The sequence below is a fragment of the Barbatula barbatula genome, assembly GCF_947034865.1.
Source record: "Barbatula barbatula genome assembly, chromosome: 7".
Taxonomy (NCBI): domain Eukaryota; kingdom Metazoa; phylum Chordata; class Actinopteri; order Cypriniformes; family Nemacheilidae; genus Barbatula; species Barbatula barbatula.
This window is the reverse complement of record NC_136770.1, coordinates 23,543,707-23,558,868: the sequence shown is the minus strand read 5'-3', so window position 1 is coordinate 23,558,868 and position 15,162 is coordinate 23,543,707. Positions and strand designations below refer to the sequence as shown.

At 38.3% G+C, this 15,162-nt stretch overlaps 1 protein-coding gene across 1 annotated transcript; it reads right to left on the bottom strand.

Annotated features, from left to right (window-relative positions):
• Positions 1-1,973: 1,973 nt before the first annotated feature.
• Positions 1,974-10,528, bottom strand: igfn1.3 (immunoglobulin like and fibronectin type III domain containing 1, tandem duplicate 3; the record flags this gene model as incomplete). Its single annotated transcript, XM_079461054.1, has 22 exons — positions 1,974-2,311; positions 2,394-2,690; positions 2,909-3,101; positions 3,207-3,292; positions 3,450-3,758; positions 4,309-4,437; positions 4,533-4,712; positions 4,798-5,094; positions 5,586-5,879; positions 5,954-6,095; positions 6,214-6,338; positions 6,780-7,235; positions 8,017-8,289; positions 8,473-8,635; positions 8,716-8,829; positions 9,208-9,388; positions 9,481-9,529; positions 9,617-9,658; positions 9,800-9,899; positions 10,041-10,180; positions 10,261-10,383; positions 10,480-10,528. The coding sequence occupies 22 exons, from the start codon at positions 10,526-10,528 to the stop codon at positions 1,974-1,976; spliced, it is 4,080 nt and encodes a 1,359-aa protein (XP_079317180.1).
• Positions 10,529-15,162: the final 4,634 nt, after the last annotated feature.

Genomic DNA, 15,162 nt, shown 5'->3' with positions numbered 1-15,162 from the left:
AATCATTGTTAATAATAGTTATTTATAAGTTGGGCTGTCTGCTTCAATTTCTCAAGAGATGTCAGTCTGACAACATTTAACCTGAACTTTTAAAAAACATAATTCTTACTGTGTTACACAGTGGTGAAGTATTCATAATAAATTATTTATCCATGCGTATCGTTATATTTTTTAAGAAATCATTTGCATTTTTAATCAAAAGCGTTAAGCTCCTCCCCCTCTCTTCACTTCTGGTCGCGGGGAATGTGGCGCATGGGCGGGGCTGCGATGACTGACAGATTACATGGCGTTCAAATCTTTCATCTTTTAACGATCCAATCAGTTGACGGTTGATGAAATCAAGACAAGGCCCACATTTTTCTCTCATTCCAGAAGTCGTTTCACTCGGGCATATGTCACGAAATGGCGACTTTAACCCACTTGTGCATACAGTTACCTGCAATAATGTGTTTCAAACAGAGGGGGCGACAGAGAGGCAAAAGTAGCAGATTGTAGTTTTAATAACAGGTCCCTTAAGCTGTTTGTTAACATCATGGCGGTCAAAATAAATCCTGTATCTAAGCAGACAAACAGATGGAAACGTCTGGATAAAGCTTACCGTCATTCATCTTTTTTACTATACTGTCTTTATTACTCAACGCCATCTTCGGAGGTTGTTTACAAGCGATTGTTTTGTTTTACGACGGCTCTCACCTTGCTTTTGCATACAGGGGTGTGAAGATAATTAGAAGCGGTGGAAAATATGAATAAATCAAGTCAAATGGAGAAACATTGAACTGAACTCACTAGTAGAAAAGAGCCGCTATCACCTGCAAATATGGCTGCCACACCCAGCATTTAACACAGCGTCAGCGCCACATTCTCTATACATACTATGTGACGGCTTTACACCACATGAGGTTTGTTTATCCTGCAAACTGTTTTAAGATTTGTTTTTGTTTTCAATAAAAGTTTTATGTGCACATACTTGCCCTGCGTGTGCATTTGGGGGGGGGGGGTGCTTTGGTCTCCGGGGGGGCTGAAGTCAAGAATGGATAAACTCAACGCTTCAATTTCTTTTAAAACATTAAGCATGAAAGTGACATTTGTGACAGTAATACTTTATTCAATATCACGTTATCTCTATAATATTTGCTTTTATCTTTTTGTTTTCCGTCACTGTATGATTTAACCCTCTCAGACTCCTGACAGCTGTCCACTTTAAACTTGACTCTCTGTCGTTCCTCAGCACATGTGAAGCCAGACGTCTGCCAGCAGCTTCACACATTCTCTCAGTTTACGACCGACACGCATTCACGTCCCCGCTGAGGAAAGTTAATAATGGAAGCTGTAAACCAAGAGCCGGTGGCTTATATGAAAAATAAAACACCTTTATGATCTTTTTATTCATTCATTTATTTTTACATTTTGGTGACATTTACTTTAGAACACCTTGGGGTTACATATTACGCAATGATTTTAAAAATGTTTTTACCTCGGGGGCACATTTCAGCATTCTTCACTGTTAGAGCCGGGGATTTTTTTACGATGGAGGTTTATGGGCATCTTCAGATATTTACAAGGACGCTGACATTTGTATGCAGATTTACTGGCTATTAAGCGCGAATGTTTTCACTTTTAAGTGTTTGTTATATTTGTCACACACGAAACAGACCAGCGTAACTTTCTTTTTAGAGATCACTCACCATTGGCAACAAATTCAAGTCTTTATACAGTAAGTTTGAGGCACTAAATTGTGTTTATTTCATTAAATTATCTCACATTAGCTTGACGGAAAATGACATATATATACTGTATCGATTCCCAAAAAATGCTGTAGAAACTCTCATAGCTTGTTGAGGTTGGCGGATATTTCAAATGAAAGATGAGTCACATGAAGACAGAAAAATCACTCTGGAAAAAAGAAGAAGCGATGACATAATTACTTTTCAACAAGACTACAAAGTAAGACTCAAAATTCACAAAGGCATTTTTCAATTCAAACCTAAGATGGTCAGCTGTGCGCTGCACTCGGCCCGGCCTGAAGGATTTTCCGCCACGACTTTGTACTCTCCATTATCTTTGGGGCCGACTCTTAAGATGAGGATGGAGCAGACCCCACAGGTGTTTGTGATGTAATAATTGGGGTCTGCGTTGAGGCTGATGTTGTTGCGGTACCAGGTGATGCGTGGGGTCGGGTTGGCCTTTACCGCGCAGCTCATGTAACACTCGTATTTTTCTGGGGTGGCGTGCTTCTTCAGTGGAACCGTGAACACGGGAGCAGATTCAAAGCTGCAGGTTTTGGATGGGGCGAGGTTGAGGATGAACTTTTCTGCGGGATATAAAAAAACATACGCTGAAAAGAACAATTTATTATTCTGATAAAAGATAACAGAAGCACCAACCAGGCTCACCTTTTTTCCTCACAACGCCCCATGTTTGGGATACGGATGGTTCGGAAATGCCGATGTCGTTTTTGGCGTACACGCGGAAGTTGTACTCTCTTCCTGGCATGATGTTAACTGCTGTGAAGTTGTTGTTGAACAAGTGGTCAGCCACCGTGTGCCAGGTGCGTTTGACGGAGTCTCGTTTCATCACCATGTAATGAAGGTGATTATCACGTTTCTCATCAAGAGATGCGGCCCACGACAATGTCAAGGTGCCGGGCACATTTTCATTCAGCTCCACTGGACCAGGTGTCTTGGGATCATCTGCAAATGAGCCAAAGTGTCCCTCAGTATTATATTTGCAACGAATGGAACAACATTCTTATTACTACACAGGAGGAACCATTTGGAGAACCTCTAGGCACCTCTCACCTCTTCATAATGTTAATAATATACGGAAGACAGCCATTTTCAACATTGTTCACAAAAATATTATCAATAACATTTCAGTAACATTGCTAGTTATTGAAATCAAATCTCACCTGTAACTCTGATCTCAACGCTGAATGTCTCCTGACCCACGATGTTCTTGATTATGATGGTGTAGATGCCCGTATCCGCGCGCTCGGCAGACGGGATGAGGAGCTGGGACAGCCCATCCGCGTTGCTAATGGTTACACGTTTGGACACGGGCATTCCATCTTTCAGCCAGATTATAGTTGGCATTGGGGATGCCTGCCAGTAAAGTTATTGTTGTGGTATTAAATTCTGTAGATATGGCCGGCGAGGTTAGGATAAGGACTGTTGAGTAAATAAACAGACGTATAGGCACTGTGATACCTCAAAGTTAATGTTGATCCGGGCAGAATTTTCAGCTCTCACAATCATGAAGCTCTTCATTTTTCGATCCGTGAACTTTGGCCTCACTGAAGAATAAAATGCAATGTTAATAAGAATTAGCTGTTACATAAATAGGAAACGGAGCCTACAGCTCAAGCATTTGAGTTTTGCTAGTACATAAACATAATTTTTTAATCACTATATATATATATATATATATATATATATATATATATGGAGTACCAGGTGGTGGCATGGCAATGATGTAGTTGTCCAGATCTCGTGGTTCTCCATCTCCTCCTTCATTGGTCGCAACTGCTCGTACCCAATACATGGCCATAGATTTAAGGCCAAGGATTGTATATGACGATGAAATGATAGCATTGGAGTTGCAGCGACTCCATTCTGTTTCCTCAGCTGGTCTTAATTCTACAAAGTAACCCTTAGCTTCATCCTGGACCCCCTCTTCTTCCTTTGGTTTAGTCCAGCTCAAAGTCAATGAGGTGTGGGTGGAGTCTGTCACTTTAAGATCTGTGACTTTTCCGGGGGGTTCTGAAATCACAAAAGTGCATGTGGTTCAGTTGGGATTCATTTTATCGTGGAACAATGTGAGGCTCATTTTAATCTAGATATATTTAATTATTTTAATATTTATTTAAAATACATATTCAAAATTATTTTAAGATATAAAAGAATCATGATTTTTTTGTATAAGATTATAGATACGATTATAGATAAGAAATCTCATAAGATAAGTGTATTGAAATGTAAATAAATTGCACTTTAGTATTTATAACTTGATGGTTAAACAACATTGCAGTTTCATTTTCATTTATATTTGTTTATTTAATTTTTTTATCGAGAAAATATTTGAATATTAGTAATAGGGAATATTTAATAATTTTCTAAAATCTAGGAAGCCAAGTCGAATACATTTAAGAACCTTACATGATCTATTTAAAAAGATTTCTCCTTGTTAATTCTTTCTATTTAATACTATTATTGCTGTCTTGATTGTGCTTTTTGTGCATATTATCCTAGCAGGTTGTAAATGATTTTGACATGCATTGCACTGTTTATGATGTGAGTGTAACTGACATACTTTTAGGATCTCTGGCTATCACAAATTCAGATGGTGTGCTTGGTTCTCCAGCACCAGAGAAGTTGATGGCAGACACACGGAATTCATATTCCATTCCTTCAACCACATCCTTCACCTCATACTCTTTACCTTGAAGGCCAATGATGACATACAAATGAGTTATGATTCAGAAAACAGAACATCACCCCCGAAAAACCTCAGAAGAACTTCAAAAGACAAACAACCTTTGATCGGTTCCTCAGGTGCATTCACTTGACTCCACAAGTTACTTCCTCTTTTGCGTTTTTCCATGTTGTACCCAACAATGTTTGTTCCGCCGGTGTTGGTGGGAGGAGTCCATGACAAAGTGATGCGGTCCTTGAAGGCGCTGACCACCTTGGGTGTAGAGGGGGGTCCAGGATACGCTGTAGTAAAATTTACATGTAAAATAAAGTGTTCAAACCCATGACCTTCCTTTACCCATTGAGCTACAAAACAGATGTGACTCACCCTTGGTACCCGCCTGGATGTCATCTGTCTCAAAAACATCACTGGTGCCCTCTGCAGTTATGGCTCTGATGCGATAGCAGTATTTCCTTCCGTGGTCCACATCATTATCCTTGTAATGGGCCTCGGGAGGGATGTTTCCAAGCTTCACCCAGGTGTTCCGCCCGATCTGGTTACGATCCAAGTTGTAGTTTAGTATAGGAGAACCGCCGTCGTCTTTCGGGGATCTCCACTTGAACTCCACACAGGAGGAGGAAGCTTCTACTACTTCAATAGGCCCCATTGGGTTGGTGGGTTTATCTGCATTACAACATTTGCATTATCCAAAGTGACTTACAGCCAGGCATTACAGTTTCACAATCTAATTTACGCACTTAACTGAAGTGGGTTGTCAAAGTCAAATGATACCAAACTGACGTTTTCGTCAAAATTGTACATGACAGTTCAATTTATAAATAATGAATATAAGCTTTCCGATGTGAATTGGAGAAGTACACTGTAAAAACTGTAATTTTCACGTATAATAATTTTTTTTTATATTACAGTTTTTTTCTCTTATGTGCATTTGTAGTCGTTTTTAAAAATGTTCAAAAAACTTTGAATTACCGAACAAGATGGCAAATTTACAAGAAAAGCATAATAGTTTTTTACTGTATTTCCCCAGCTCCGGGAAAATTTCATTATTTTACAGGATTTTTTTACAGTGTAGGTGACAGTTTTTTGTTGGTTTATTTTTAACAACATTTTTAAAACAATCTGTTTAAGTACTGAATGAAACTTTGTATACCAACCCAGAACGATAAGCTTGGAAAGAGCTTCAATAGTTCCAAACTCATTCTTGAGTTTCAGCTTTATTTCGCCGCTGTCTTTACGCTGACACTTCACCAGCAGAAGGCGACTGTGACTGGATGACTTTTCGATTCGGACGTGATTGTCCTCGGTTAGCTCCTCCCCCTCATTATACCACTGCACTTTTATTGGCTCACGACCAATAAACTCCAGTTTGAAAGTGGCGTTTTGATTGACTTTGATGATCACAGGCTCGGAGAACTTGGCCAGGTCATCCTGGTTGAACCTTGGCGGGTCTGAAACACGATAAATAATAAACATGATCTTCTACGTTTTGATGTGATTATCATTATTATAAAAAAATAATTACCTTCCACGACCAATATTGCTTCCGTTTTACGTCCATCTGCTTCAAATCGATACTTTCCATTGTCGTCTTCGTTGCAGTTAGTGAAGATTAGTTTATGTACGAGCCCATCTTTGATGATTTTCAGATCATCTGTATCCGTAATCTATACAGAAAATTCAACGAGAACACTTCTATAGATCACGTCTAAATAAAATGCTTTTATATTTTGATTTTAGGTTTGCAAAACATCAGACTAGAACAGTGGCTGATGTAACGCTTACAGTTTTTCCATCTTTATACCAAACACCATCGCAGTCCTCACGGCTCAGTTTACACTCCATTTCGGCTGATTGACCGATGATGGCATTAACATCTGACAGACCGCTTGTGAAGTGAACCCCCGGATCTGAACAACACGTGCATTGACAACAGTTCAAATGTTGCTGTTTCTATGTAAGAATTAATGCCAGATTGACCAGATGTGGCGCAACAAATTACTATTGATTACTCAATCAATGGCTTTCAGTTGTCGTGAGTGTTGAAAAGGTGACCGTAGAAAATGTATGAATTGTAAACAAAAACATTCTGTCATCATTTTTCACCCTCATGTGGTTTAAAACCTGTATGTGACACTTTTTTCCCTGTGGAACACAAATGAAGATACTTAGAGACATGTCTCAGTGGTTTTGTGTCTATACAATGGAAGTGAATGGGGTTTAATGTTGTTTGGTAACCAACATTCTATTAAATATCTTCATTTGAGTTCTGTAGAAGAAAGGAAGTATCGCTTAAAGAGTGTGGGAAGATAAATTGGATTCAAGTGTCATAAACTGGAAACCAGTCTTACCAATTACGGAGTCTGGAACTAAGGGTCCGGTCCTAACTCTCTTCTTCGGCTCTTCACCCGTCGACTCTTCCTCTGGAGGTGGTGGGACTTGTTCTGGTGATGTAACCTGTTCTTCTTTCTTCTGCACTTTTGCCGGTTCAGATTCATCTACGCCTTCAGAGTCCGGCTTTGTTTCTGGCTTAGGTTTGGGTTTTGGTTTATCCACTGCATGAGGGGTTCCCGTTGAACCTTCATGAACCTCAGGAGAACCTGCAGGAACTTCCTCCTTCACTTCTGTCTCGATAACTTTGGCTTTCTCGGCCTGAAACTGTTTTATTTGTTCCATTCTTTCGTCTCGCTCCTTCTGAAGTTTCTCCTGCTGTTCAGCGGCGATCTTCAGCAGGTCTGCGCCTCCCCCGCCCGCCGTGGTGGTTTTGCGTGTCGCTTTCTTACCTCTGTTGTTGGGATCAGGGTCAGCTGTTGCGAGGGCAGAACAACATAAGAGGTGTGAATATTCCGGTCAATGAATGGAAAATGTATATGTAATAAGACACAGACTCAGTGGACGGAAATGGAAATTGTGAACAGTGCGAGAAATCCATTATCGTCTTTGCAGCAAATAATTGATGTAATTTTATTGAAACAGTCTATTTAGTTATTTCAGACATTCGATTAAGATATTTGAGCATTGTGTGGTTATGGTGACAATATATATATATAACATGGCTGCTCAGGAGATTCGATAGAGTTCTCACTTGTGTTTTATTTAAGTATCCTAAAATTGCTTGCAAGATATAAAAATGAGACTGTCATTAAAATTCATGGAATTATTGTAGAATGTAGAAGAAAATAATCTGGATTTGGGCAAATTTGATGAGAAGTGTTTGAATTCATATTGAGATCTTCTATAATATTTACTTTTGATTCCAGACTTGACAAATCTGGGCTCAGTTTGAGATGTCTTCTGAAACTCAAACAGAGACATTTGTAATATTTCTGACTCTTTTTCTCAGGAGAAACATCCGAGACTCAAGCTGAAGTTTCCACTTGCTTTCCATTTTATCTCATTGATATCTCTAATAATCGAGATGTCAACGCAAAGAGATTTTTCTTTCTCATGGGATGCGACTAAATTGTTGAAAATTAATCAAATCTGCTCAAACTTCAATCAATAAAACTGTACGTTGTATACGTGAGGATCTACACCACTGAATCTGAGAGAATTTAACGTATGTCATGAATCTAAATTTGATCTTACGTTCCACTATAAGCCAGGCGTTACAAGACTTTATTCCTGCCACAGCTGCGTAGATGCCTTTATCCACCTGCATGCAGTCCTTCACCACCAGTCTGTGGATCAGCATGTCTTCAGATACACTGATGTCATGCTTTTCACCCTGAACCAATGGGGTGCTCTTTCCCATCCACGAGATATTTGAGATCGGAGCAGATAAGACACACTCAAAAACAGCATCCTGCCTTTCGATGGCTTTCACCTCCTGAATCTTCACCAAGAAGTCCACAGCTGGAACTGTAAAGAACATTCGTATATTGTCAATTCAATGAATCAATAGTTTATATATCTAAAATAAAATTAAAGATATGGATTTCAGCTTTAAAGCAGAACTTTTTGGTTATTTAATGTTAAAAAAAATGTATACAAACCATTTAATGTTACAACTTTATGTCTTAATAAAAAAGAGTTAAAGCTCACTTTTGAAGTCAGTGGAAAAAATATTGACCCCTTCAATATCGACTTGGTACAGTCCAGCGTCTTCTGGGCTTAGACCATTAACACTGAAGGTGAATTTTCGGCCAACCTGACGCAGACAATGTTTATCATCCGTGTCGGTGTTGAATGGAACCATAACACCGTCCTGCATCACAAAATCAGAAAATAACACATTTTTGCACGGCCATATCTTCTGATTTAACTCTAATAGACGTCATGTTTAACCTTAAAGAGGAAGATGCGGGCATTAGGGTCCTTGAGGTCCATCTCGAATTCAAACTCGGCACATCCTGGTGTCTTAACTTCGATGTGTCTCAGATTGCTCAGTTGTTCAACAAACTGTCAAAGGAAAGGCAAGTTCAAAATATTTTCAGCTTTCAAACGGTACCACACGAAACGATTTACCGACACTTGCTAAGGAAGAAAATGGTAAGTGTTTGGATTATTTCACATCTGTGCATTTTTATATTTTCATTTTTTTAGCTTTTAGTGCTTCAAGAAGTTCTTTAAATTGTATTAAATGTATATACAGAAGTTTAAATCAAACCTCAAAATTAATTTCTGTAACAAGTTGCATGTACTAAAATAATGATTGTTCCAACATTATTCCGGTTCATTTCCATTTTTTTTATTTTGCTCAAAATATCAGATTACTAAGTATAGTGAACCCAGTCTCGTGTATTGGATCGGATCAAATGTTCCAATGTTGAATTTTACCTGTGCCCGCTGCTCCTCAATTTCTTTTTTCTTCTCATTCAGTTTTCTCAACATCCCGCGGAAGTCCGTCACACCGTATTCAATGCAGATGCGCTCGTAGTCTTTCTTATCAGCGCTCAACAACAGCTCCCAAAACTTCTCATCAACTTCTCCATCATTTTCTTTCTTCTGTGTTTCAGCTCTGAGGAAACACGGCGATGAGGAACTTCATAGAAGGACATGAACGCCTTTCGCATGCCAACAAACCAGAAGTAAAATTGATAAAGATCTTACCGAGTCCTCAGGGTCTTCTTTAAATCAACAGCTGCTTTCTCTCGTTGTTCTGTAAATAAATAAAGTTGCATTTCTCATCTTCAGCCTATAACAGATTGCATATTTTTTATTATCATGACTTCTAAAGAATTCAGACCTAGTCGTGCCTCCTGCATCGCTTTGCTCTTCTTGAACCCAACTAAAAGAGAAGAATTTGAGTCACATCTGTTACCTGAATTTGAATCTGCTTTGTAAGAAATCACCCTATAAACATGTTCACAAAAAGCTTCTTTTCCTAGTAACATTTAAAGAAGTTGATACACTCAAAAAGTGCACTTACCTTCAATGATGTTGAGTGTGACGGTGACCACAGCACGTCCAAACTCATTTTGTGCAAAACACTTGTAGGTGTCTGCCTGATCAACTCCAACATTGGACATCTAAATAAAACAATCATTCATTTTTACAAAGATGAAAAAGTGAGAAAGATGTTTTTTACAAAATAAGCTCATTGCCATTTTAATAAGATATTAAAATCACTGTTATTAATGCTATCATGTAAGTTAGACATGTCGCAGCACCTGTAACTGATGTTCTCCTGATATGTCATCATAGGACACAATATATCTCTCAGGATCAGATATATCCCCATTGTTTCGAGCCCATGTAACAGTCGGTGTCGGATCTCCGGTGATGATGGCTTTGAAAATGGCAAGCTTTCCTGTAAGAAGAAAACACCTGTGGTCATTATTCTTTGTCTATTAGAATCAATGATGCTTTGGTCACGCTGCTGGTCTCTACCTTCTTGAATAGTCAGGGCGATGGGTTTGCGGGTGAATTCGGGGTGACTTTTGCCATCAGGAATTTCCTCCACGAACTGCGTGATCATGACACCCGGGACCTTCGAGCGCTTTCTAATGGCCACTGCGGAGGAAAGTAAAACAAAACGTGACGGTTGATAAAAAAACTTCCAAAAATGTTCCGCTATTCATTCGAGTGTATACATGGATGCATATCTACCTTGCCCAGGTGCAGTGGGCTCTTCATCTTTACTCTTTCTGAATTTCATCTCGGCATGTAGGACTTTCAAAACACCGTCCTATAAAACCAATTGAAAAACATGCATGAGCATCTCAGAGGACTATAAAATATTACTTTTTCTGTATGTACGGATGACGTTCCCTGGTTGTAGTCTCGAGCTCATTTTGTTCGAGTTCTGTGGCAACTTTAAAGAGTGTCTAGCGTGTGTGTTTGGCTGGGAATTTGATGGGAAACAATAATGAATATATGACTGTAAGAAGGTCTGCTCCCTGAGGCGGAAGCTTAGCGGGCTAAACCACGAGCTTCTGTCAGCTTTTCTCCAACACGAAGGCTCCAGCTGTCTTCGACGTAATTCATGGGCCAGTCACAGAGGGGGAAAAACTCGCCAACAGTGTCACTTACACCAATCTGCAACCTTAGGATTTAAGCAATACGTCTTTGGCAAGAATGTAACGCTGATACATTTTGAGTAAACCTTGCACTTGCACTTTCAATGTCTCTATTAGTTGGCTATCAGAGAAGGAAGATACGGTGATTGTGTCTGGAGGGGGTAATTTTACTCGGATTGCTTTTATTCAGACAGAAGCGTCTTCTGCCAAACAAGCCTGGTTTGTTCCAGTGATCAGCTGAAAATAGGTTGTGACCATGTCTGGGCTTTCAAAAGCTAAATTGAAATTCTTATGAAGCAGATTCAGCCGTTTTCTAGTGTAGTCATTTAAAGCGACGGTAAATTGAGGACTTCCCCTTTTAACGCTATAGCATGTTCTCAAGTGGCCCTGCGTGGTTTTGTCTCTTATAGGTCACATAGCTCATAAAACTATCCATCAAAACACAACCTCTGACGCACATATGCAGACTGCCACAGTTTTATAACACATATATATTTGAATAAAAAAGTTACGTTTCCTAAAACCGAAAACAAATCCAAACACATTTCCTAAAAATAACTATATATATAAAAATGTTTTAGCTGTATTATTTTGAGTTATTATTACTTATTTAAAACAACTCAACTGCAGTTTGATATTTATTGAGATAAACGTATGAAACTCTTCATTTGTACTCGATCTTTTGATATTATTCACAAATGTGACCCTGACGGTAAAATCCGGGCCAAAGTCGCAATATCTAAACATGAAACTTTTTGTGCATTGAAGACATCATAAACATAGACACATGAGAAAAAATAGTATGCATTTATTGCTATAAATATTAGATTTTGATAGATATACAGTACTTTCTTTTTCATTTATGAAAGGAGAATTAAGTGATTTTAATGACTGCATTAACACTATGTGTTTTATTATTTTGTAATATAGAAGAAAAACATTGTGTTCATTTTTAATATTGACCGAGCAAAGCCATGTCCAAAAGACAACAAAGTTATATTTGTACAGAATGTTCTTTACATTATGTATTTTATGTAAAAAACAACAACAACAATCATATCACAAAACAAAAACATTAGCCGGGTTTTCACTGGCCGGGTCACAAATGTGTATTTACAAAAGAGAAAAGTTATATTCAAATAATTCATGTTATTGATTCTTAATTCACTAAACTATTACTAGGATGAATTAATATTATATAGGCCTACTGTACAAAATATACTCTCCAAATCATATACGGGTCACTTCTGTATCGCTTTAATTACGTGAAATAAATGAGGTGTGGAGTCATCACGTAAGCAGTACATCAAGATAAGTTTATCTGAAGACAGCTTGTTCTTATCGAGGATAACCATATTTGTCGGAGATGAAAAATAGCCATGCCTAGTAACAGAGACATATGATTGATTTATAAATATGCCCAAGGGACCCGTGTCCTGAGCTGTCAACCCCCAACTAATAGCACCACGTCTCTTCTTACCGCTCCTTACCGCATTTTTCAGCACTTAAATGTCACATTTTATGACTTTGTAAATTGTACATTTAACCAGCATTAAGAACAATTAACAGTAACTGTTGCGTACACGTCAACATCATTAGCCATTTATTGTGATTATGCCTATAACCTAAAGAAGTGCATTGTGTATCATAATGAGTTATTTATATAATATACAATGCAGTTAACAATTAATAAAGAATCTATGGAAAACGTTTTTTGTTCACGATTCAGTCATCTGAATGAATTAACCACTTTAGTCAAATTTAAGATTGTGTAACAGTAATAATTGCAATTATTTTGCGTTTATATACTAAAAGAAGCCAAAAGTACACACATGTAATTTACATCTTCATCAAGTGTGGGATCAAAAGTCAACTTTATTAATTTACAAAATAAAACGATCTTTGTCAGTTCAATACCAACACCGTCACCCAGCAATCTAAGGACTGATGAAAAAAATCTATCATTTTATGTACCTTCAGAGTTCAGCTTATATGATCTACATGTGTGTGAAATGAAACAGAGCAAAACAGAAAGTTTTCTGTTGGCTTCAGTATGTTGGGAATCATTTGTACACCATGCTAACCATGTTGAATATGTCTGTGATGTGTAAAACCGTCTTAAGACAACAGATGGTGCAGCATCAAGCGGTCATAAGATGGTAATAGGAAACACTTTTGAGTGGAATGAGACCAACATGAGAAAGATATTTTTACACCATCACGTCTGTTTTCAACTTATTAGGGACTATTTCACTTTCTCTGTGGAATCTATCATTTAGCCTTTCATTGTACTATGATGTGACATAATAAGTGTCTTACACGTAAAGTCTTTTACATGAACGGAATGTGTTGTCTTTGCAAAATTTGCTAAAAGTTTATATACGAAATTTAGCACTTGCATTGAAAATGCATTTTTAGCAAAAATGTTATTCTATATTCTGTATTGTATTCTTAGTCATCTAGTCACACCGTACTCAGAGCTCTTATCCAATCATATGCACCCATCCAAGGCCATCATTAAGTTTAACAGGCATCCACGAGCCATCCTGATTGGTCAGAAGTTCCTAATCTAATCCTTGTAAAATTTTGTGGAAACAACTTACTTTGTGAAGCGTTCCCCCGCGCTCTTTGTTCAGCTTTGACTGCCGGCTCTTCACCTTTGCAGTTCAACTTAAGATGGTCCTGTTGCTGCTCAGGGCGGATAGATTTACCCTTGAGCACCCATCAAAGACAAGATGAGGGTTTGTGACTCCTCCCTGACACATGAAACAAGGCTGGAGAATGCAGCAGAGAAGGTCTACTAAACTATCTTCTCATAAAGGAGAAGCGGTGAAGGAGAAGGACGACGGCGGTGGAGCGGCTTTCTTGGACGACGTGAGGAGAAAGGTAAGTTTATTCAGAGACGTAAGAAATAAATGATATGGAAAAAAGGGACAAATATTTCAGAAAAATCACATTTTAGTTTTGCAGTACGTTATATATATAGTTATATGTATTTAGCTATAAGTCATTTCTACTGTGAAACGATAGAAAATATAGACTATAAATGCTATTGGGCTTTGGATATCTATTGTATATGTTTGTATATATATGTATATGTGCATTATATGTATCCTGTAAACCTTTTCAATTTTGGGGAATTTGCTTTTCACAAGCAAACCTCTCTAAAGTCTTTAATTGGCCAGGACTGAACACCCTTTTCAGTTTTAGGTTACACTGGTATGTTCAGGCCAGGCTTTTAACGTTCATATATGTAACAGAAGAGATGGAAAGGTCATAACTCATTTTGATAGTCATAAGTGTGACACATGAGCACATAACTGCGCCACAGGACCTCACTACTGATGTTACACTGCTGCACGCTAACTTATGCCACTTTGACAACTTAATGGCCTTTAAAACCAAAACCAAACCAAATATAACGAGGACAGAACGTTCCACACCTCAGATCCTAATGTTGTCTTTCAGCACGCAAGACCGAACATGACTTCAAACGTTGCGTTTGGACCCGTATATAAAAATCTTAGTTCATGTAACTTATTAACCTACAGAATCCTTAAACTATAAATGAAGGGAAGATAATTATAGACCACTTCGCAAGATGGTCCAGAAGAACTCCCGGTTTTTATCTTGTATATATAATTAAATCTTAAAGATGTTTATTTGATATTTTGATTCGGTTATAATATTTTTGTTGGTTGAATTTAAACGTTTGTTATATACATTATATATAAAACCACACCAGTCTACGGGTCCAGTTGCATAAACTTGGCCGCCATGTTAAGACTGCGCCTCACTGACTAGCAGTTTTACCTTACATATTTCAATTAGCCCAATCTACCTTTTTATATAACTGTTTTAAAGGATGTTATGATGTGTCTTGAAGAAAAAAATGAGACGACTAACCTCTAAGACTTTATGCACCCGGCCCCAGAAAATCTTCCTGTTTGAAAGTGAAATACCTATTTGTCAGTTATGGTGACCCTTAACCGAAATGTGACCTCTGCATTTAACCCATCCCGTGAGTAGTGAACACACGCATTGCAAGATGTGAACACAAACACCCGGAGCAGTGGGCAGCTATCACTGCAGCGTCCGGGGAGCGAACGGGGTCATCAAGGGTACGTTAGTCGCAACCTGCTGGCCCTGAGAATCTAAACGGCGACCTTCTGGTTACGAGTCCGACTCTCTGACCACTAGGCCACAACTGCATCACGTTTAAGATATTCATCTTTTGAAGTGGTCTATAATAAAAATACAATAAAAATTAGAA